Source organism: Oratosquilla oratoria, chromosome 18, assembly GCF_046742065.1.
Source record: "Oratosquilla oratoria isolate Oo_2021 chromosome 18, ASM4674206v1, whole genome shotgun sequence".
Taxonomy (NCBI): domain Eukaryota; kingdom Metazoa; phylum Arthropoda; class Malacostraca; order Stomatopoda; family Squillidae; genus Oratosquilla; species Oratosquilla oratoria.
The window spans coordinates 29,336,955-29,362,817 of NC_134794.1; the positions used below are offsets into that span (position 1 = coordinate 29,336,955).

The following is a 25,863-nucleotide window of genomic DNA, read 5'->3' on the forward strand; positions in this document are numbered from 1 at the left end:
GACCTGACCTAACCTATTTGTGTCATTCTTAAAAGATGTACGAAGTATGTATCACTAGAATAAATGTATGGAAATATATGATAACATGTTTATTTTTACACTTCTTCCTTTAATATGAATGTAATTAGAAATCCAATTATCTATCTAATCATTCCTAGGGTATGTACAAAATATGTTTATCGCTAAACTAAATGAATGGAAATGGTAGACTTCACGCTATAGTGTGGTAGACCTCACGCTATAGTAGCACCGATATTTCTATGCTTATTATTTTACCTCCTCTTATAACTGCATCAGGACGACCCTTAATGTCTCAACAAGATCAGGTCGGCTCATTCCGGAAAGCAAACTAACGTGAAGAAGACCGTCGACCGACCTGGTTTTTATTTTGACTTATGCGCCTTTTTTCGAGCACAATTTCTTTTGTTATAACTTACTTTGTGAATACATTGTGACGAATGTGGACAGGAGGTAAAGGGAACACGGGCCGAGGGAAATACTTTTATTCCACACTAGTTTCGCCTGAGTGGGTTCTTCAGAGGAAATTTCCTCTGAAGAAGCCACTCAGGCGAAACTAGTCAGGAATAAAAGTATTTTCCTCGGCCCGTGTTCCCTTTACCTCCTATGCACATAACTTACTTTATTTTGTTTTATTGTACTACGAGACTATTTCGTATTTTGATGACACTTCTACAGTTCTACAGACGCTGATGCGTACGCGAATCGGGGGACGTGGGAAGGAATCTCAACGCCATCTACCGGCGCGCGACAGAAGTTCACTTACCTCTCTTCTTAGTCTCCCCACTTGACGCTGCTGCGGCCTGACGACACTCTCGTTCATGGTCGCGCCTCCGTCTGTCTCGCCAAACCTGAAATTCAATATACGAAAATTTTACAAACCATGTAAAAATTAAAAGAGAACGAACGAAAAAAGAAAAAAAAATCATGAAGCCCTAAAAAAAATATTGAGATTCCCGCTCAATACTTTTATTGGATCATCAAGGAGTTATGGTGGGTGTACTTGAAAGTATATGGGGACCTCCGTGCTCAAGGGGCGTAACCACCACCTCCAACGTTTTCGAGCTAGTAACGGAATCCGGTAGATGGAAGCACCCTCTGTCTAGCCTTGAAAGCAGAATACTGGAATTGGACTTATGTACTTTTAACTGAGGGTATTTAATCGCGTGCTGTGGGGAGCGAGAGTCATGATGAGATATACAAACTCCTTGCTCAAGGGGCATACTTGGCCGAGGCAGCCAGTCAATCGCAGCGCCGGGTAGTATTCTGCCTGCCTGCTCGGCCAATCACAGCGCCGCTCCGAGTCTCTCACGCCTTCCCGCCTCAATACACACACGTGGTGAGTTAAAGGGTGCCCTCTGGTATCATTAAGAAGCCACAACACATCAAGTATCTGGTTGAGTATGTCTCACACCCCTTTCGGAACTTCTATGATGACCTGTTTGCCACCCAAGAATGAGACAACATTAATCCTGCCACAGAGGAGGACCATGATGCCGACGACCCCACAGATGATGTTTTGGATTACGGACTATCTTGCGTCCTCTAACCACCTCACCTTTGCACATGGACTACAGACAGCAATTTACGGAGTTATGATTTAATGAATTTTGTCATTGCTTTTTCTATAATAATAATTATTTACATCACAAAAACAATTATAAAACACGAACCATTAAAAGTTTTAACCTGAAATTTTCGGGGATTCTTAGTTTTAATACACATGTTGACTGTGCCAAAAATGAATAAAATCGGATGATAAACACTTACACATATAAAATATATGTGGTTTTTGTCATTGAAGGAAAAACTCTTTTGAAAAAAAAAATATATACACCATGGAATTTGTCTCCTCGTAAGCTATCTTTTCATACCGAATACCTTTACGTTTTTTGTTTTCTTCATTGTGTAATTGTTGTTAAACTTTAAACGTTTTTTTTTCCCCGAAATTTTGTTTTAGACGCATACGCCCCTTGAGCACGGAGGTCCCCATGTGTGTATTTACCTAATTGTAGTTTACAGGAAAGGAGCAACGCTCTTTGGGTCCCGTTTCCTATTCTCTAATCTTCTAACATACCTAGACTCAAATTCATGTACGGTTCCAACTTAATCTATATCTTTGGTTTCCAATTATTATATTCAGATTTGAGCTCGTGTATTCTTTGAGCTTGGGCTATATCATAAGAGCATAAGAATGAAGGAGACTGCAAGAGACCATAAGGCCTACACAAGGCAGCTCCATATCCATCACCACCTGTCATCCCCATCCATAAAGTTGTCTAACAGTTTCTTAAAACAACTGATAGTTTCAGCGCTCACTACATGGTTACTAAGTCTATTCCATTCGTTGACCACCCTATTAGTAAACAAATTCTTGCCTATTTCCTTCTTAAATCTAAATTTGTCCAGTTTAAATCCATTACTGCGAGTCATGCCCTGTTGTTTTAATATGATGACTTTGCATCACCCTTGTTAAAGCCTTTGATCCACTTGAACACCTCTATTAGATCACCCCGCACTCTGCATCTTTCCAGAGAGTGTAAGTTAAGGTGCCTAAGCCTCTCCTCGTAAGGCAAATTTCTGAGTCCATGTATCATTTTGGTCATTCTTCTCTGTACTGATTCTAGTGAATTTATGTCCATTCTATAGGACGGAGACCAAAACTGTACTTCTATTCGTTACCGTCCAAGTAATGAAACCTAATGCTCTGTTAGCTTTATTCCTGGCGCTAATGCACTCTTTCCTGGTTTTAAGGTCCGGACTCACTAGAACTTCCAAGTCTCTTTCGCACTCAGTTTTCTCTAAAAGCGTGTTATCTAAGCTGCATCTATTTTCGTGGTTGTGTAACCCTACGTTTAACACGCTACACTTAAGAGATTTTGTAGCTTTAAGTCTTTCTATCTTTAACCTAAGCTATTACACATAATTATACATCCTTTCGACATGCGGTATTTCTTAATTTACTTACATGACCTCTAAAAGTCCTCCCATCTTTAATCAGATTTCCTCTATCAATGTAATCTATTCCCTTTAGTGACCTGAATCCTGTAATCATGTCACCTCTTTCTCTTCGATCTTTCACAGTTGGCAGACCCAGTACCTTAGTCTTTCCTCATGTGGTTTATCTGTCAGGTTAGGGACCAGTTTGGTTGCTGCTCTTTGTATTCTCTCAATCTTACTTATATCCTTCACTCTGTGTGGGGACCATACTAGAGTGAGTGAGTGAGTGTGTGTGTGTGTGTGTGTGTGTGTGTGTGTGTGTGTGTGTGTGTGTGTGTGTGTGTGTGTGTGTGTGTGTGTGTGTGATTCTTTTTCCAAAGTACTGGCTCGAATTTCACTCGGTAAAATGAAGAAATCAGCGAAGTGAATCATGGATCATGTAGTCATCTATCTGGAAAAGGTAAGAGTATTCGGCAAAGCGACATAACGAGAAGAAGATTTTTACAAAGAGATCTATCATTCACATAACCAGATTTGTCTGCGTTTGTAGACGTTAGCTGTCGACCAGAGTGCCTGTGCGCTCCAAGTAGTCCATTCAGAGCGTGACTCTCTTTCTCTCTTATATTAGGATCACTTTAGGATAATAACAATTACCCATCCCATCCTACCTGTTTTCACCCGTGACCCCTCGGCCTGGCAATATGGGGGAAATAGGGCTGCCAAATGTCATAGAATTTATTTCAATTGTTGTTATAATCCTTCTTTTACTTACTTCAGCTTCCTTAACTATATACAGAATAAATAATAAATAAATAAAATAGCAGAAATGGGGGATAAGAGAAAGAGCCATGTAGTACGGTTGATTTGGCAGAATGGCTAGTTGAGGAATGGAGGTTCAAATGATGGCGATCAAATCATTTCCTGAAAGACGCAAAGACAGAAGTTGTGCAATTGTGGAACTGTACACTCATTGTGTATAGTGAAAGACGAAACTATCTTCCCGGGTTTGCCCGAAGATAGATTAAATTTACATGGGGAAACATGATGAGAATCGGCTATGAGGATCTTACCGATTCTCATATTTCGCCGTGTTCGGTCAAACCTGGCGAGATAGTTTTGTCTTTCACTGTAAGGAAAGAATTCCTCGACCATGGTGCAATGCTATAACGATTTCATTTCATTAGAAGACAGGCCAGAAAAATACTACTTCAGTGATTATACAAGTGTATCCACCAAAAACTACTTCAGAAAATGTATAAGAAGTATTTTTCGACAATTGTTGCTGCAAAGTGACTACAAAAGGTTTAATATGAAAATCACCCACGAGACAAGGCATAAGAGGGCACTCCATTACGTATTCTCTTCAAACTGAATCAACTGAGAAAAACAAATCATACAAATAAACCTTTGTGTTTAGCATTTGCATATTACGAAAAGCCCTTTGACTCGGTAGAACAGAGGGGATTATTGAACTCAATGCATAAAGATACAGAAATTCACATTAATAAAGAAATTGTAGGAGAGCAGAAGGCACCTCCCAGGTTGTCCAGTCCAGACAGGATGGAAGGGAACACAGGAGGGAAGTAAGAGGGGTTGGTGGATAGAGGGAAGGAGGTATAGATGGAGGGAAGGGAAGATGAAGGGAAGGAGGGATGAAGGGATGAAAGAAGAATGACCATGAATATAAATCTGATGGAACACGAGACTTGCTTCAAGATGATCCTCCGAGGTGAGGGAGAGAGAGAGTGAAAGTGAGAGAGAGGGGTGAGGGGGAGAGAAGGAAAAGGGGAGGGGGAGAGAAGGAAAGGGGGAGGGGGAGAGAGGGGGGAGGGGGAGAGAGAGGGAAAGGGAGAGAGAGGGGGTGAGAGAGAGAGAAAAGGAAGAGAGATGGGGAGGGAGGGAAAGAGAGAGAAGGGGGAGTGAGAGAAAGAGAAAGAGGAGGACACAGAGAAAGAGGAAGAGAGATAAAGTGGGAGAGAAAAATAGGGAGAGAGAGGGAGGGAAAGAAAGAGGGAGAGAAAGAGAAAGCATGTGTGTGATGTGTGTGTATTCACCTTGGTCTTTGGATCACGTGCTGGACTCGTGATCGACAACTATTTCCCTCTCGGAAGAGAGCTCAGAGCTCGTATGACCGATCAATGGGTAATTCTGTGACCTTACATGCACACACACACCCAACTCCCAGCCCACGTGAGTTGGAGTAACGACTCGAGGCGCAGCGATACTGAAATTATTTCAGCCCCTGGGCAAGATTCGAACCCGGTGTCACAGTCCACATTGTCTCCCTGCCCAGAGTTCCCCCCCCCCCGGAAGAATTAGGCTAGGATATTTTGCCCCTGGGGGAATTACAGACTGGTCCATTTCTTCCCCCCTTCAGTCTAGAATGTCCCCCCTACGAAAATCAAGGATATAAGATAAACACAATAGTTTGTATTGATTTATTTTAACACATAAGGTGCCATGGTCATTATTTTAACACATAAGGTGCCATGTCTCAGCATTACACCTACGTCTTCTGTCAGCATTACATACTCGAATGGTTGTCAGCAGTACATTTATGTCTTGTCTCAGTAGTACATATTCTAATGGTTCTCAGCAGTACAACTATTTCTTGTCTCAGCAGTACACACTGTAATGGTTCTCAGCAGTACATCCATGTCTTGTCTCAGCAGTACATATTCTAATGCTTCTCAGCATTACATATATGTCTTGTCGCAGCAGTACATAACATAACGTAACGTAACGTAACGTAACGTAACGTAACCTAACACTAACCTAACCAACTGCTGCTTGTGAAGTTTATAGAGATGGAGGGGGGATAATTATCTTAGGATATTTCCTCCCCCTCGGAGAAACTATCCTAGGATACTTTGCCCGGGGGAGGAAATATCCTAGGATACTTTGCCCCCGGGGGGAGAAATGAGCGAGGGGACTTTTAGACTGGTACACCGGACCGCCGTTGTGACAGTTGGGAACTGAGTCGTGATGGCTGTGTGTGTGTGTGTGTGTGTGTGTGTGTGTGTGTGTGTGTTGTGTGTGTGTGCGTGTGCGCACGCGCGTGTTTGCTCGAAAAATAGCTTGAATCCACGAACCATATTTTTAAAAGCTTACTCTGGACTCCGAGAAACAGGAAATCTACTCCCATGTTCTTATGGACTCTATCCTCACCGTCTTAATGGTACAATAGCACGCGTGTAACATATGAGTGTGTTACTATGGACTAGGTGACATACGGAGAGTGATGCGCGGTTTGGCTTGAGCCCTTTATTCTGATTAAGATACGTGTGCGTCGGCCTAAGGACGGACGTGGCGTGGTCCCCAAGTGGGGGACCGACCGCGAAGGCCTAGTGACGCGCTACAAGTGCAGAGGTCAGACTGACTGAATGGCCTGTCCACTGCTACCACTAATCCTTTCCTATCCTCCTCAACAATCAATAGTTCTCTAAAATACTCCGCCCATCTTCCCCTTACCGCCTCCTCTTCCGTTAAGGTCTGTCCATCTGCGCCCTCTACATTTTCCTTTTGCATACTTTATCTTTTGTTTAGCTTCTCTTCTTTTTTCTTTATATCTCACATATTTTTCTCACATCCTACTTTGCAACCAGTCCCCGAATGTTCGCTTCTTCTCTTTTACTACCTTCTTCACTTCATCACCCCACCACTCACTACCCTTCCTTCTATTTCTTCCCATCCTCTTACAAAAAGTGATATAAAATTTTGCCATCTCTTTACACACACACACATATATATATATATATATAAATATATATATATATATATATATATTACAACATAAACTCTTTCTCTTGGAATTCAAATCTAGCACTTTGTCACACTCTCCAACAATTGCAGCAATCCTGACATTACTTATTCTTGACACAATGTGTACTTTTCCCTAGGTGTGTGTGTGTGTGCATTCTTGGTCTTTTGGATCACGTGTTGGACTCGTGATCGACAGCTATTTCCCTCCTGGAAGAGAGCTCAGAGCTCGTAGGTCCGATCTATGGGTAATGCTATGACCTTGCACACACACACACCCCCAACTCCCCGCCCACGAGAGTTGGAGTAACACCCCTCAGCGCTGCGATACTGATATTATTTCAGCCCCGGGCGAGGGTCGAACCCGGACCTCCGTAGTGGCAGGCCAGAGCTCTAACCACAGCGCCATGAGAGGTGTGTGTGTGTGTGTGTGTGTGTGTGTGTGTGTGTGTGTGTGTGTGTGTATGGACATACACAGTGACTGCATATCCACAAGAGACTTGCAAACACTGACAATGTCACCCTCTTGTCATCCATCATCCCTATCAGGGTGTGCCCGAGAGGGCCGTTTGTCTCGACCCCATGAGAGCTGCAGCAACTTGCGCCTCGCCCCAATCATCTGATTTATTAGCCTCCCCCCTCTCCCTCCTTACCTCCCTTTGCTGTACAACGGCCAGGTAAACAGGTGGTTCCAATATAACCGAAAAACCCTCTATAGCAATTCATACAAGTCCAGAAGACAGACAGAGAGACATGCACAGTGAGTATGAGTGTGTGTGTGTGTGTGTGTGTGTGTGTGTGTGTGTGTGTGTGTGTGTGTGTAGGTGTGTGTGTGTAGGTGCGTGTATGTAGGTGCGTGCGTGTGTGTGTGTGTGTGTATGTGTAGGTGCGTGTGTGTGTGTGTGTGTGTGTGTGTGTGTGTGTGTGTGTGTGTGTGTGTGTGTGTGTGTGTGAGAGAGAGAGAGAGAGAGAGAGAGAGAGAGAGAGAGAGAGAGAGAGAGAGAGAGAGATAGAGAGAGAGAAACATGACAAGGATAGGGAAAGTGTGCAAAGTGACGCAAGGGTTTTGTGAAAAGGAGATCTGGAAGCGGTAGGTAGCAAGGAGGATAAGGGGAGGGGGGGGAAACGTGGGGGCAGATCCACCTGGTTGGTGGACGGACGGCCTTCTTCTGGAGTTTCTTTGAGCAAGGATTACGTTCAGCATCAAGAACAGGTAGGGAGAAGTGTATTTTATTTTCTATGCTTCCTTATGATTACGATGAGGTGTTACTTTGTTAGCTTAGCCTATACATGTACATTTACATATACATACATACACACATAGAGACACACATTATATATATATATATATATATATATATATATATATATATATATATATATATATTAGTAGATTTAGGAAGCAGGGGGAGGGAGGGAGGGAGAGAGGGAGGAGGGAGGGAGAGAGGGGGAGGGAGGGAGAGAGGGGGAGAGGGGGAGGGAGGGAGAGAGGGGGGAGGGAGGGGGGCGAGCCCAAGCAGCTGCAATGTCGTCATGAAAGGGAGGAATCCAGGGGGGCGGATCCAGCACGGAAGCTGTAGTGGTGGGGGGCCATGGCGGGTGAAGGGGGAAGTTGTCATGGGTATGTTGGGACTACAATAAGGAGGGGATGGAAGATTTCTGATGTAATCATTATTACTATCATTAGGTTTCGAAAGTTGAACAGTGGTGATGGTGTTTCGATGATGATAGTACAGGTATCACGACGTTATTCTGGTACCATACACGTGTCGGCCTCCACCCAGACGAGGAAACCCAATATACTGTATACATCATGTTATGTCGATGTAAGACTTTGCCGCAAGTTTTTATCATTAGGACAATCGTATGACTCGACCTCGGTGACCTCGAATGAAAGAGAAAGAGCCTATTCAGCAAAGGGGCCCAGTGTTTTCAAAGGGGGTGACAGACATTTTAGGTCCGTATGCCATTGGCCAAAATAATATACAAAGAAATGTAGAAGGCCAATCATAAATGTTTAAGTAAACAAAGTCCAACACTAGGAGGGGCCATATCCCTCCAATAGGTTTCGTTGAAGGTAACAAGATAGAGACAAGTTCAGTTTAAGTCTAAGTCTCATCAGTCAGAATCTTACAGTCAGTCTGGTTTACGACTGCGGAAAGGCAATCATCAGTAAAGTCTGTATCACAGTCTAGGTCAAGTCTCTCAGACACAACCACTCTACTCAAACAGCGAAAATGCAAAGCGCAAACACACCAAATAAAAATAAGAGAAAACAGATCAAATAATCTCATTTGCCAACACAACACCCAGTAGGCTAAATGTTATCAAGCACATTTGCATGATGTTCACAACTATGTTATTTTGTTCCGTTAGGCGTTTGTCTGTCTATCTGTAACGTTGTCGCGCACGTTTTGGCCTCCTAAATTTCTTTGATCATAACCATACTATGCTACCTTATGAAGACGATTCCAAGGAATTATCCTTGGAATAAATTTTTTTGGATACGAAAGGTCAAAATTCAAGGTCACAATGACGTAAAATGTGATTTTCATTGAAGACTCCAATACGTCAAAAGTTGTGCCCGTTACATCAATCTGACCAAATTTTATGGTCTTTCCTTTGTATTAATAAAGTACATCTTTTCTTATGTTTCACGACATCTAAGCATGCCGTGTAACATATACTTTCGACAACTGCTCAGCGGGATTTATCATTATCATTATTATTCATTACCGAAAATGATTATTATTTTTATAATGATTGTCTAAGAGTGATAATAAATGATGACAATGACGCCGGTGATTAATTATCATAATGACAATGATGACGAGTATGATGATGGCGCTAACATAACGAGTCCACAATGATCACCATACAAAAGCTTCCCCTTCCCCCGCCACCTCCCATCCACTTTCCGGACACAGCTCATGCAAGACTTGAAGAAGAAGAAGAAGAAGAAAAAAAAAAGAAAAAAAAAAAAAAAAAAGGTCCGTCGTTTGCGTGAGCACCCAACCAGCTCTTGATGGTGGCTTGGCCTTGACCCGAGAGAGACACAGAAAGAGAGAGAGAATGTCCCTCTCATGCAATACCTCGAACAAAAAACCTGCCTCCCCGAAAGAAAGAAAAAAAAAAAAAAAAAAAGGAGAGAGAGAGAACGTCCATCTTATGCAAGACCACGAAAAGATCCCCCTCCCCGAAAGAAAATAAAAAAGGAGAGAGAGAGAGAGAGAGAGAGAGAGAGAGAGAGAGAGATGACTTGAATTTTTGAGCAACATCGCACCTTGGAACCTCCCCACCCACCCACCCCCCACAATGGTGACGCACTTATGTCTATGGTTAACGACAAGGGATCTCCTCTAGCTAAAAGTTGCTCTATCCCTTGGCTAAGTTATAGCAAGCCTTCCTCGATTTTGGCGGTAATAAAGGCAGAGTGAGGGGAGGGGACGGGGGGGGGGGTTGGAAACCTGGGAGTCTGAACATACACCCTGACACACCCGCCTCCCGCGGCGTCTGTGAAAGTAGGTTCGTCGCCTCTCTCCCGGGAGTTTATCAACAATAATAATAACGATAACAGTTACACCTAGAAAATTTATGTGCCACAATACTCTAGATAAAAGAGAGAGAGAGCGAAAAAGCTTTATCGGATCTCCATGATGATTGAGGTACGCACCGCATTCAGGACACCGACCCCAGGCCGATTGAAATTCAAAATATTCCGTTAATAATAATAATAATAATAATAATAATAATAATGATAATAATAATAATAAAAAGGGGGGGGAGGTGCACTTTGCTATTTTACGTAGAATTCAGAGATCCAGGTCTGTTACAAAATTTTTCATTATTTTCTCAGTTAAGCCTTTCTATCATCGCATAGTATACCTACAAGACCCTCTTCGTGAAACATCAAGTGTTTTCATGGAAATTCTCCTTGTGTTGTTCCACTACCCACCTTCGTACTATATATAAATGCCGTCTATATACATGGACGACATAGGTAAAAGCTACATACGCACATATGTACTGTTAAGTGGGTACACAAATCTTGACATTTAATTGAAGTCGAATGGTGCTCCGAATGCACTAGGTCAAACAACACTTTTTCAAACAAATCGTTTATCGGTTTGTGTCAAACACATTTATTTATAAAATCTGTGTGTGTGTGTGTGTGTGTGTGTGTGTGTGTGTGTGTGTGCGTGCACGCGCAGACCCGAGACCTTTTCCCCCAGTAAAAGCGGGGGGGGGGGTCGCCTCTTATACTCAACACTAATGACACTACTCGTCTATAAATTTGTATAAAAAAAATCAAGTGCTTACAAAGCGTGTTGTACCCAGAAAGAAATGTGGTAACGGCAATTATTACCTCGAATTTCAATGATGAGTAACCCGCAGCCCCTAAGCACCAGGCAACGGTCCTCGGACCTTCCTGAAGATCGTAATTAGTCAGACTCAAATAGCCCTTCTATCCTTGGAGACCGTATCGCATCGAAAAGCTCTTGTCATAAAAGTGGCGACGGAGAGACAAAGGAGAGTAGCAGCTGAATCTGATCAGCATTTTCATTTTTATATTTTATTTGTTTTACTGTAATTATTATCTAACTGCTCATTTGTCTTGGTTAGTCCGTTCATTCTATATTTGAGGAGATAACTTCGAGATTACAATTAATCTTAGTCGCTGGAATGATATCAACTTCGAGTACACTTCGATTCACTTCAGTACTACACCCCCAGGCGGCGTCTTCGGCAAAGGACCCGAAGCGTCTTTGTTGACATCGTTGATGAGGTCGCACGGTAGTCCTAAATTTACCATCAAAGGCCCGTCCAGCGTGCTCGGACGCCTCTGCCTCAAACGTTTCGTCCTGATGATGTTGTTGACTGCAGACGTTTCGGCTCCATTCACATATAAAGATCTTAAGTAATGTCTTATTTCAACTTATCACATTCAAGTTAGAACATCTTCATTCAGTCAAATGTGTAATAAGAACATAAGAATGAAGGAGACTGCGAGACACCATATGGCCTACACTAGGAAGCTCCATATCCATCACTACCTGTCATCCCCATCCATAAAGTTGTCTAACCGTTTCTTAAAACAACTGATAGTTTCAGCGCTCACTATATGGTTACTAAGTCTATTCCATTCGTTGACCACCCTATTAGTAAACCAATTCTTGCCTATTTCCTTCTTAAACCTAAATTTGTCCAATTTAAATCCATTACTGCGAGTCCTGCACTGTTGTTTTATTATGATGACTTTGTATCACCCTTGTTAAAGCCTTTGATCCACTTGAACACCTCTATTGGATCACTCCGCACTCTGTGCCTTTCCAGAGAGTGTAAGTTAAGGTGCCTAAGCCTCTCTTCGTAAGGCAAATTTCCGAGTCCATGTATCATTTTGGTCATTCTTCTCTGTACTGATTCTAGTGAATTGATGTCCGCATAGTCAAGGATGGGTCTAACTATCACTAGAATTTAATTACCTCTACACTTCTATTCGTTACCGTCCTAGCAATGAAACCTAATGCTCTGTTAGCTTTATTCCTGGCGCTAATGCACTCTTTCCTGGTTTCAAGGCCCGGACTCATTAGAACTCCCAAGTCTCTCTCGCACTCAGTTTTCTCTAAAAGCGTGTTATATAAGCTGTATCTATTTTCGGGGTTGTGTAGCCCCACTTTTAACACGCTACATTTAGAGATATTGAAATTCATTTGTCATTTCACCGACCATGTGAACAATTTGTTAAGATCATCCTGCAGAATCTCTGCGTCGTCTCCTGACCTAATTAGGCGTACTATTTTAGATTCGTCCGCAAACTTAATAAAATCACTATTTATCCCATCGTCTAGATTCGTCCGCAAACTTAATAAAATCACTATTTATCCCATCGTCTAAGTCGTTTATGTACACAATGAACAACAAGGGACCCAAAACCGAACCCCGGGGAACCCCACTAGTAACATTGCCCCATCTGGATTTTACTCCATTTATGGTGACCCGCTGTTTTCTGTTACTGATCCAAGCTCTAATCCATTCTAACACTTTTCCTACTATGTCATGGGCTTTGATTCTTTTTAATAGTCTCTGGTGTGGCACCTTGTCGAACACATTACTAAAGTCAAGGTAAATAACATCGTAATTAATTATCATTGTTATCTGACGCCTTATATACTTTAGCGTAAAGGGATAGAAGATTAGTCACAAATGACTTACCCTTGGAGAAAACATGCCGTGTATCACGAATTAAATTGTCTCTCTCGATGTGTTCTCTGAGTCTATTTACTATTATTGATTCAAGCATTTTACCTATAACCGATATCAAACTGATTGGCCTGTAGTTGCATATAGACGATTTATATCCCTTCTTAAAAACAGGAACAATGTTCGCCTGCCCACAAGCAGTAGGCACAAAACCAGTGTCTACCGATTGATTAAATATTTCAGTTAACTGGTCGCAGATTTCAAATTTACATTCCTTAAGCACTCTTGGAAAATTTTCGTCTAGACCTGGGGATTTTGTAGCTTTAAGTCTTTCAATCTGCTTGACTACTTCTACTTTACTAATGCTGATATTAGTCTATTTTCTTCATCCCCACTGAAAATCGGAAGACATATGAATGGAAAAGTGGGGAGGTTAACACAGAAAAGACTGGAGTTTATATTCATTGACGTTTACCGGGAGATCCTTAGAGTACATACAATTACAGAAAATCCATAACTTATACTTGATCCTTGCCATGTCCCCCTCCACATCCTCATCCACCCTCTACATTTCTCTGATGACTTCGACCATGTCGCGTTCCTCCTCTGTCTACCTCACTGTCTCTACCCGTCCTCTTCACCTTGGTCATCAAGCTGCTTGTTGCTCCTGCTAAGTTTATTAACCCACTCCTATGGTTGATGGAGGGGTAAGAAGCGATGTAAGCTGCTTCCAATATATTCCATTTCTTTTTTGCTAATCCTTTGTGGAACACCTATACCCCGTTTTAATCTGGGAGGTGACCACACTGGTCAAAATGAACCACTAGCGAGTTGGAGGTTCGGTGAGCTCTGCCGTTATTTCTGTGTTTATATGTACATACTCTATTGATCTCCGTCATTCTATAATACCTTAACGGGCAACCCCTATATGGTATATCATAGCCCGCGCCATTCTCTGTTTCTTTTTCTACGTTCTTATTCTTGCTACTGATAATCTTTCCTGATCTTGTACCCGTGGAACAGGCAATACTCATACCAGCTTTTGTGAAAATTTATCCAAACTCCCTCGCGTTCTCTAGAGGGACAAAAATAAAAACTGAGTGGTTTTCTGTTTCCTTTAGGGCGTATTGCATTGGCAGCGAAGAGTTCCTTGAGGTCGGAATTAAATATATTTTCAAAGTGTTCACGAAGCTCAGTTATCTGGAAGGACTACTGCACAGATTAAGAGAGAAAGCAACGATAATAATCAGAAGAAACATGGACAGCCGGCCCAAGGAAGGCAGAAATGGGATTTTGTCTGTTCCCAAGTCCAACTATGCTGGGGAGTTAGGACAAATTTTCACAAAAGCGGGTGTGAAAATTGGCTGTCCCATGGGTACAAGATTAGGATAGATAGTCAACAGCAAGATTAAAAACGTGGAAATAGAAATAGAAATAGAGAAAGACGCGATCTACAATATACCATGTGAGGTTGTCGTTATATGTGAAAACAACATAATGAATGCAATTTGACATTATATTATGAGGCAAAATGACTCATATACCAAGTGTTCAAAAGGGTGTATAAAAAAATGAAGCCGAATCACCAGGGATCGAAACGTCCTACATTCGCTGTCCACAAGCGACCCGAAGACATCAGCCATTGCAGTACGTAGCAGTGAAACAACTACGTGAAAAAGACACTGACTAAAATAAACATGGAAATTACTGTACACACACTCAGCAATCCCCGGGCAAATAGAATCTCCGAGTAAAATAAATAGGGTCAGGCCGAGAGAGGGCTCAGATCAATAAGAAAGGCGGGGTGGGGGGATTGTCTATTTGTGTCGCATCGATTGCATTCAGTAATGATGAGTACCCCCTCCCCTATCCTCTACCCGTCCTTCATGAAGCAAACCCTCCTCCTCCAAAGGACCCCGTCGTCCTTTGTTCGGCACGGTTTTGTTAGGCAGTGGTTCCTCATATAAGGTTCATTATCCGGGATGGGTTGTATTGGGTGAGGTCAAGTGGGGTAAGGTTAGGTCAGGTTTGGTTAAGATGAAGCTACATCGAGTCAGGCGTAGTTCGGTGAGGTTAGGTGGTGATAGGAGTGGTGAAACTAGGGGACATAGAGGGAGGGCCGCCGATTAAGTGAAGCGACCTTGCTGTGAATGTGTTGTGTCTTGCTGCATTGGTTCTGACCCAGGGCAGTGGGTGGGTTACACAGATACCCATCATTCGTAAGGAGCTAAGGCAAGGGGGAGGAAAGGGTGGTGGATGGGTGATTGGAATGGGTAGAGGTGAACTGGATGGGAGTGAGTATATGGTTTTTGACTTTGGCTACCTCTCTGGTGAGGAGGAAAAAGCCCTTGGTATATGGATGGATATGGGTGGGTGGATGGATTATTATTATTATTATTATTATTATTATTATTATCATCATTATTATCGCTATTACTATTTTGGGTGGGGAGGTCCTTCCGCCACCTCCCCTCTGATAAACGACATATTACCTAAGAGGAAGGGTAGGTGGGGGGAGGGGAAGTAATTCATCTACAGGTTGGGAGCGGCTATTGTAAAGAGCAGCGTTGGTCCCGTTGACAGTTCCAGCCGGACCACTTTTGCCCTGAGTGTTCTCCATGAGCTATGCTCCTTCCCTGGCTCAAAATTATGTATAGTTATGAGCTATTGAATATCGAACACCATTTAGGAAGTAACTTTAATGAATGATAGCCAGCATGGATCCAGACGGAAACGTTCTTGCGTGACTAACCTACTCAAATTCTACATCAAAGTCATCTCAAATTATGACAAAAGAAATAATATAAATTTAATATATCTGGACCGTGAGAAGACTTTTGGTACTGTCCCGTACGGAAGACTACTTGCTAAATTAGCTTCACACGGAATTAGTAGTAACCTATTAAGCTGGACTAGTAATTGGTTAAACGATCGTAAACAGAGTTATTCTAAATAGCACAATTTCTAGATGGAAAAAAATTACGAGTGGAGTTCTTCATGGTTATGTTCTTGGGCCACTTCTATTCATAGTATATATAAACGATATAGACCACGGACTGAAATCTATTGTCTCCAAATTTGCTGATGATACAAAAATGTGCGGAATAATAAATGATCACTTAGACCAATTAGACATTCAAGTAGATTTAGATAAACTACGGCAATGGCCTGAAATGTGGATATTGAAATTTATCCCAATTAAATGTAAGGTTATGCACATAGATAAAAATAACTAAGTACGATTGCAAGTTATTTGGAAAGTCGTTAACGAAAGTGGAATTGAAAAGGATCTCGGCGTAATTATCAGTAATGATCTCAAATCATCCAAGCAGTGTATTTCCGCCTCTGATAAAGCAAATAAGATTCTAGGACTGATTGCGCGATCTTCTGACTTCAAAAGTCCATCTTTCATTAACAAGCTATATAAATCGTTAGTTCGTCCACATTTGGAATATGCAGTTTCTTTATGGTCACCGATTGGAAAAAACACAGTTTGGAGAAAGCACAACGGTGAGCGACAAAACTGATTCCAAATATCAGAAATAAATCATACGAAAATCGACTAAAACATATGAATCTATTTTCCCTACAAAAGCGTAGACTCAGGGGTGATCTGATACAAGTCTTTAAGATTCGAAAGGGAATTGACATCAAAAGTGACGATATTTTCACACCGAATGCAAATCAGATAAAAATAATGCTCTCAAACTAACAGTATATATAAATTGGAAGTGAGTAGAAACATCTTCGCCAACCGTGTAGTAAATGAATGGAATAAACTTCCTGCAGAGGCAGTGCAATGTTGTACAGATCAAAATTTTAAGATTCATTTAGATAAATACCTAAGAAATATGCTGTAATGCCTGGCATATATTTTAATTTATTTTAATTTTAATTATGAATTATTATTACTTATCTGTTTATCTATTATTATTCATCACTTATCTGTTTGTTTATTATTTATCGTTATCTATTTACTTACTTATTCTTTTTCCACATACGACCTAGTTATGGACCAAAAGGTCTCCTGTCGAAATGCTCTTCCTTAGTAACCCTTTGTGTGTGTGTGTGTGTGTGTGTGTGTGTGTGTGTGTGTGTGTGTGTGTGTTTATATATATATATATATATATATATATATATATATATATATATATATACACAGTATATATATATATATGGTTTATTTTTTAATCTTCCTTTCTTCGTGTGTTTCATGTCCCCTTCCCCCTTTCTTTTTATCTTTCTTCTCCCCTATCCTATCTTCCCTGCTTGCAACCTCTCCATCCCTCTCCCTCCTTAATTTGTGTCTCTTTCCTTCATTATCTCTTTCTGTCTCGTTTTCCTAACTGTTTTCTTCCCCTCCTCTGTCCTTCTCTCTATACCTTTCATTTATCTTCTCCCTTCCCCTCCCCTCTTCCTCTCTCCCTCTCCGTCTTATTTGCCTCTTCCTTCTTCGCAGTCTCACTACTTATGTGATCTTTACAAGTTCTATGCAGTCAATTCATACAGTAAGTAATTTTAACGACACTACTATGGACCAGTCATGCATTTTTTTTCTAATGACTGATGAATAACTTTAACTCGAAGAATAGCGCTAGTCACAACCCCTCTTCCCCGTTTCTACTATCCTCCTTCCTAGCTCTCCTTCGCCAACTGTGATTTCGACTCTACGGCGTGATATTGTCCAAGGGATACGCGCTGGTTTTCGGCGACGAAATGCACATTCTTCCCTTCTGTACTCTCCTCCGTTTTCTTCGTCGCATCTTCTCTCTCCTTCTCTCACTCTATCCATTAACCTTCTCCCTCCTCCTGTCTCTCCCTTTGACAAACACATACACACACGCGCGCGCACACAATCCCTCTTTGCTTCATACATTTCTCTTCTGCCTTACTCATTGCCCTCCTCCTCGACTTTCTTAACGTTTCTCCTCGTCATCTCGTTTGTCTTCACCCTCCTAACCTACTCCTCCTCTTTCCCATTCTCGCCCTTACCTTCATCCGCCGCCTCACCCAAATCTTCTCTTCTTTCCCCGTCCTCTCGTTTATCTTTATTTATATTCTCTCTTCTGCTACTTCCTCTTCCTCTTTCTAGTTTTCCGTTCCTTCTTCTTCGTTCTCGTCCTCCTTTCCCCTTCCTTCTCCTCCTTATCCTTTCTTTCCTCCTCTTCTTCATCCCCTCTTCTCTCCTCCTCCTCCCCTTCGCCGCTTCCGCCGTCTCCCCCTCTGCCTTCTTTCAGTCTTTATGCAACCCCTTCCGTGCCGAGCGGTTCTCTCTCTTTAATTTCTGCCGCCGCCGCAGCCCAATCGAACCTGGATCAGACAGAGCTCGCATCAGAGCCCCCTGCGGCCAAAGCAATGACCTTACTCGTTACAATACGAGCCCACAAACCCTTCCCGACTCCACCTCCCCATTTTCCATTTCTTACTTTCCTTTTCTCTCCTCGTATCTTTTTGAGTCCTCTCTCTCTCTCTCTCTCTCTCTCACTGCGCTCTGTAGTTATTAGACTTTGCACCCTTTCGTTCCTCCTTACCTGACTTCCCCATCCTCTCCACCTCCTCCCCCCACCCTCCAGCCCCACTACCTCAGCACCACCACCTGTCGGTCTGCACGCACGCCCACGTAACCCCCCATCCCCACCCATCGCAATGTTGTATCCAAGAGAGCGTTCCCTCCATGCATTGGATAGAGCGCTGGAAGACCTCCACTTTACCCTAACGGAAACGATAGGTGTAGGCTAAGAACGTTTGGCAACAATGATAGGGGGGGGGGGTGAGTTGAGAGGAAACATTTCTCGTCGTGGAATGGCCTCATGTGAAGTAGGTTTTTGGCTCCTTTAACGCATATCGACTTTTCGCCGTCCACGACACGACGTCGTGCACTATGAACGCTTTCACACGTGGTCGTGACATGAGAAAGCGTTCACAGATGGCTATGTGAGAACACGTCGTCGTGTCGTGGACGGCGCACGGCGTAAAGTCGATACGCGTGAAAGGAACCTTATTGTTATTTTTTCTTCCTTTTTTTTTCGGCAGATGTCGACACTGGTTTGCGTTGCGTGAAGCCGGACGAGCGAAGCCAAACGACAGACACAGACGTTTTGTGTTTGCACGCACAACGCATGACGAGGTTTTCCCAAAATCAAAATGTGTTTATTCTTGAAGAGGAAGGCGATCGAGAAGACGAAGAGGAAGGAGAAGAAGACGAAGAGGAAATCTGTCTTAAAGGGCAACATCATGCCCATGCCCAGGTACAACTTCGCATTTTTTTCTTTCGTAATGTTATCAATTTTCACGAGAACTGTGTTTAAAACAAATATTTTATCATCTAAAAAATATCTTTGGGGGGCTTTATTTCGTAAATATTTGTCGTCTGGTAGCTTGCCTTCTGAAACACAGCATAAATCGCCATATTTTGTTGATGAGGTCACGAGGGAGCCATGTCAATAAACAATGACAAGTAGTGAAACAGACAGTGATAGTGAGCGGCAGTCCTGATACATCACGAGGTAGTTTTGTACATAATATTCATGACTCGAAGAATGCTGTTTGATTGAGGTGGAATTTCGTAGCCAAGTACGAATCTCTAGAGTATATGTTGGTTGATAGGACGAATAAACTAAGTAACATTGGTACTGAATATATACATATTAAGGGTAATTTCGTTCGCATATCTGAAAGTGCTCGTGACTTACGAGTATCACTTGATTGTAATTTGAACTTCAACTGTCAGATTATCAATGTTATTAGGATATGTGGACTAAATCTTACAAATGGTGCTTTGTTAAGAAGTATCTTGATGAAGATTCTGTGAAGTTGATTATAAATAGTGTCATTACTAGAGTAGATTATTATAACTCGCTATACTATAAACTGCCAAAATGTCAGCTTAAGAAATTTCAAAACATTATTAATAGAGATGCAAGGTTGATTAAAGGTCTCCTTACGTGGGAAAGAATTACTCCCATTCTTATTGAGCTTCAATGGTTGCCAATAAGGTACTGTACATATTTTGCATGTTAACCCATCAGTTTAATAACTGGTTGTCCACAATATTTGAGGGATGTATTACAAGTGTTGTAACCAGTGGAAGGTATAAATACTAGTCAACCTAATGATGGCGTAACACTGTCTGAACCAAGATGTTCCTCTAATGTTGGGTTTTGTGCCTTTAAATTTGCTGCTCCTAGGCTACATCAAACAGCTTGGCATTTCACATTCAAAAGAAAGATAATATCAAAAGTTCCAAGTTAAGAACTTATTTATTCTCCAATTGCTATGATCTTAATGATTTAACTATCAATGAAGACTATGCATTGTGATTTGTTGTAATATGTCTTCTTATTTGGCTTTCAATATTCTTCTGTTGGGCGTATTTCTAGTACAAAACTCTATTTCTGGTATACAGCTCTATTTCTAGTATAAACATGAATATATCATGCATCAGTTAAGAGAAAATATAGGTCCTACAGAGCGCTCTAGCAGAGTACAACCAGAAAAACAACAAGAACAATAAACAATACAATAATAAACAATAGATATCAAAACAACAATAACTGGGGAGGGGAGGGGTGACTGCTATATCACACCACATATTGATTAGTCCTGAAATACAAGCTAGATTGCTTGTCAAAATCAACTTTAATGAAATTCAGAGCCCCTAGACACAATAGGTAGGGAGTTTTGAGGTTTTGGAGTTTACTTAAGGATTATTTCATGGTAAACTGAAAGGTAAATAATTTTTTTTTAGCCCAATTTAGATTCCTGGCTTGTGTCCCACTACCTGTGGTTGGTAGTTTATTTTTCATTCTCACACTGTACTCCATTGGTAATAGAGGTACTGTTGAGTTCATTTGCCAGTAAGTTGAGTAATTTAGGGGAAACACTTTGTAGAATTACATAATTTGATTTTTAATTATTTTGAAGAAATATTTTCTATGTAAGCATTTATACAAAGAATGTATTTGATGCACCATGGGCATTTATAAACTGTAAACTTGATTATACCAAGTTATATTGGGTGAGGTTAGGTTAGGAAGTTCAAAGTCGTACTGTGCCAACTTCAGCAATTTTATCTTTAAATAAGCTGTCTTCTGACTAGAACTTTGATATGTGATGGATATCGAAAAGAAATACACACAGTACTTTGTTGTCCGGTCAAGGTTGAATAAAGGACCATTTTCCAGTACTTTATATCACTTTTTCTGTCGTACCAATGTTTTGGTAAAAGAAATTGTTCACCTATGTTTTTCATTTGATAACTTAACTGCAATTACCTGTTAATAAGCTAGATTGAAATTATAGATGATGTGTACAGTGACATACAACAATAGTTATTATAATATATTACTTTTTTCTTTCTGTATATAACGAGTTTTGCAAATTATTATTTTTGGGGTCCAGTTGGTCAGAAGCTCCTGTAGTCAGAAGGCCGCCCAGCAGTCAGAAAATTGGCAAGATATACTATAGAGAGGAAAGAAAAAAATTGCCCAGAAAAATGGTTAAGTCTCAGCCCTAGCAATATAGGAAGGTAGTTGAGCATGCTGAGATTCCAAACATATGGATGGTCTCTGACCTGACCTGACCTAATTAGTATAAAATTGAGTACCATAACCCAAATTAAGAAATGCTTGCCATAAAAAAAGTTCTGCAAAATGCAGCAATCCTTTTCATTTAAAATTTAAATGATAACATAACTTTGAAAAAAATTCTGACTACTGAACCTTCTGACAAAAGGTCCTTCCGAGTATAGAGCGCACCCCATCATTTTTAAGTAATATTATGATTAATATTTTCTGTTCTTAGTTATATTACTATTTGTTTCAATAAATCTGGATTGTTTTATTTCATATGTATGACACATTTCCGATGCATATCTTACTTGTTGCCAACTATGCTTTTTAATAGGACCACAATTGATATAAATTTAATTTGCTTTATTGTGTTATCCTTGCAATTTTAGATTTTTTATTCTTATATCTATGCATCTTATGCCAATAAATACAGTCCAAATTTGATAATGGGTAGCCTGCGTCACATGACACGATCACAATACACGAAAGACAAACATAACCTTTGACGTCACTGCGAAGCAGATGGCGCTACGAGTAGGTTTTGCGAAAATTACTGTAGTAGACAAAATTTTCGCCAGACATGATATAAATTGCAATAAATAAATAAAAAAACGAAAGAGTTTTTGTGTAATTTATTTAGCTACTATTAACTCTGATAAGTACTAGTAATATGACAAGACATTTAAAAAAAATGGTTGATCATTGTTGTGAGTCATGACATCATCGCTCTCGATAAGAATGAAAATAAATACAATATGAAATAGAGTCATCTACGCCATGTTTGATCAGTATCACTGGCAGTTTTCCGTAATTCCAGACAATACTTGGCGACGTCTGTCCTATCCTAACCTAGCCTTGCCTTAACTAACCCAACTCAACCCAGCCTAACCCAACATAACCTAATCCAACCTTACCCAACCCAGCCTAATCCAATCTAATACAACCAACCTAACTCAACACAATCCAACCTAGCCCCCAGCACAACACAACTTTACCTAACCCAACATAACCGAACACAATCCAATCTAACCTAACCTTACCCATCCTAACATAATCTAAAGCACCCTAAACTAACTTAACCCAACCCAGCCCAACCAAAGGCAACTCGGGAAATGCAGAGACCTCGTCGATGGGGTCGTCTTCATTTCCCGCCTAAAGGCGTGCAGGTGCAAGACATCCTTGAAGAAGCTTGCATCACGGGCACAAGCCTCTTCCTCGCGCACACGGAGAGGGCTGGCGGAGGCATTGCACCTCAAGTCAGACACTCAAGAGTGTTTACATTATATGTAGAAGGTGATTTCGAAACTTTGTTGAGAAACAAAGTAGGTATACTCGACCTACTTTATACCTTTGTTTGTCTACTTATTCTATCTATTCATTTATTTTGTGAAGCTAGTTCCACCTTAGCACGTCGTCACAACACATGGATCTGCATTACTTGGAGAGGGATAGCTTTTATTCATTTATTTATTTTTATATCTACTTATTTATTATTATTATCTTATTTCATTTTATCTATTTTTACTACCTATAAATAAAAGTGGCCAGGTCTGCAGGACTCAACACTTCCCGAATGAAGAGAGGTCGAAACCAACACGGCACAAGAGTTGCCTGGAGGGGTCAGAAAAACTCAAAGTTAATAAAACACCAGGACCTGACGGTTGGCATCCAAAAATCTTGAAGAAACTGAAACACGAGAATATTGTTCCTTTAGAAAGTATAAAATAATGATAATAATAATAATAATAATAATAATGATAATAATAAAATCAATAATATCCGGAGATGTCCCAAGAGAATGGAAGTTAGCTAACGTTACCCCATATTTAAAAAGGGTGACAAAAAGAAGCCAATGAACTATAGGCCTATAAGCTTAACCTCAATCGTAGGAAAAATTATGGAAACTATCATCAGAGATGCTATCGAACACCATTTAGAAAGTAACTGTTTAATAAATGATAGCCAGCATGGATTCAGACGGAAACGTTCTTGCGTGACTAACCTACTCGAATTCTACAACAAAGTCATCTCAAATTATGACAAAAGAAACAATATAGACTTATATCTGGACCACGAGAAGACTTTTGATACTGTCCCGTACGAAAGACTACTTGCTAAATTAGTTTCACACGGAATTAGTGGTATCCTATTAAGCTGGACTAGTAATTGGTTAAACGATCGTAAACAGAGAGTTGTTCTAAATGACAAAACTTCTAGATAGAAACAAATTACAAATGGAATTCCTCTAGGTTACGTTCTTGGGCCACTTCCATTCATAGTATTTATGATATAGACCACGGACTGAAATATACTGTCTCCAAATTTGCTAAATGGCAAATGATCACTCAAACCAATTAGATATTCAAGAAGATTTGGATAAACTACAGCAATGATCTGAAAAGTGGCTAATGAAATTCAACCCAAGTAAATGTAAGGTTATGCACACAGGTAAAAATAATAATAAGTACGATTACAAGTTATTTGGAAATTCGTTGACAAAAGTAGACAGTGAAAAAGATCTTGGCGTTTATCAGTAATGATCTCAAATCATCCAAGCAGTATTTCCGCCTCAGAGAAAGCAAGCTTTATAAATCATTAGTTCGTCCACATTTGGAATATGCTGTATCCGTATTGTCACCGAATCTCATTAAAGACATTGACAGATTGAAAAAAGTACAACTGTGAGACACAAAACTGATTCCAATTATCAGAAATAAATCATACGAAATTTGACTAAAACATATGAATCGATTTTCCCTATAAAAGCGTAGACTCAGGGGTGATTTGATAGAAGTCTTTAATATTTTAAAGTGAACTGACATCATATTTTCACACTGAATGCGAATCAGACAAGAAATAATGATCTCAAACTGTCAGAAAGTATTTTTAATTTTGAAGTGGGTAGCAAGAATTTCGCCAAACGTGTCGTACAAGAATGGAATAAACACCTAAGCCAATATGCTGTAATGCCTGCCATTTAATTTTATCTTATTTATTAATTTTTATTATTTATTTATCTATTATTATTAATCTGCTTTTTATCATAAATTATAATTATTTATCTGTTTACTAATCATCAATATCTATTTATTATTCATTAATTTTTTTTTTTTTTTTTTTTTTTCCATCTGACCAAAAGGTCTCCTGTTGGCATGTTCTACCTTTGTAATCTTCTGTTTGGTGGACTGTCTTGGACGGCTTGTTTTGTAATCCGCGTATTTTCTAATACACTATGAGATTTATACAACTATGCGATCGTGCGAGAAACCTATGCGAATACCAAGGTCTAAATATACAGGTCAGACCGTTTACATTCTTCTGCGCAGCTTTTGACGTCATTTGGATGAGTCCATTTTCTCTTTGTGATACACTGAAGAAAACTGTGAAACGCCAAGGAAGACAGGAACTATAATATTTTATATATTATATATATATGTATATATATTATATATATCATATATATTATATATTCATATATATAGACAGGAACTATAATATTTTATATATATTTATATATATATTTTATATAATATTTGTCAGAATATAACTAATTGCGTGGAGCAGTGCGAGCGAAGGCGACGTCATTTTTGAACGACGGACCAGCTTCAACTGACAGCTATAGGACCCGCTAACCCCACTTTGAGCAGCCAGGTGACGTTCACGGGCCCGCTGCGCCAACTCCCTCGAAATTCGGTCGGAAGTGGTTAGACCTTATATTCTTAGATCTTGGCGAATACGAGCTATGTGAACTGTGCCCGTTAAGTGTTCGTATAAAGCAGTGGTTCTTAAAGATTTCCAGCCCCGATACACCAAAGTTGAACTCCTAGTCAATCTGATATCCCTTCTCTAGTATTAGCCTATTGTTCCCGATTTTTTTTTTTTTTTAATTAACCCAAATAGAGAAAACAGAATTGATGAATAAACAGCTGAATTCTAGGGACTTCATTTTCACTAAATAAATGAATAATGTATAATTCGAAACGAAATGATCAATTCAGTATTTTCCAAAATACCTTTTTGGATAACCCCGAGAACCAGTTACGATACTCCCTGCGAGTACTGAGGCTCTACTTTAAGAACACCTAATATAAAGGGTACATGCTCCTCTTTGCCAAAGAAATCAAATCTATATTACTAAAATAAAATCTACTTGTGCTACATGTCTTCTTTTCGATCTTGGATTATTACATTTCGATATTAATTATATCTATGCTTGTACACAAACTACCAATGATGTACTATAAAACATTCTAAACAGCGTATAAAACCGATGAAGTTGTCATGGTTTAAGGTGCGTGATTTGCGGTGGGTGGGGAACATGGTTATTACTTTGGGAACCACGGACTATGCAGATGCGAGCTATGCGAGATAAGTC

At 40.4% G+C, this 25,863-nt stretch overlaps 1 protein-coding gene across 2 annotated transcripts in view; it reads right to left on the bottom strand.

The window, feature by feature from the left end:
• LOC143035136 (uncharacterized) overlaps positions 1-25,863 on the bottom strand; it is a 275,953-nt gene that overhangs the window by 81,548 nt on the left and 168,542 nt on the right. For both annotated transcript variants that reach the window (XM_076201744.1, XM_076201745.1), the window contains one exon: positions 785-869. In XM_076201744.1, the coding sequence (XP_076057859.1) occupies positions 785-841 (57 nt within the window). In that variant the 5' untranslated portion in view covers positions 842-869. The remainder of the gene's footprint in view (positions 1-784; positions 870-25,863) is intronic.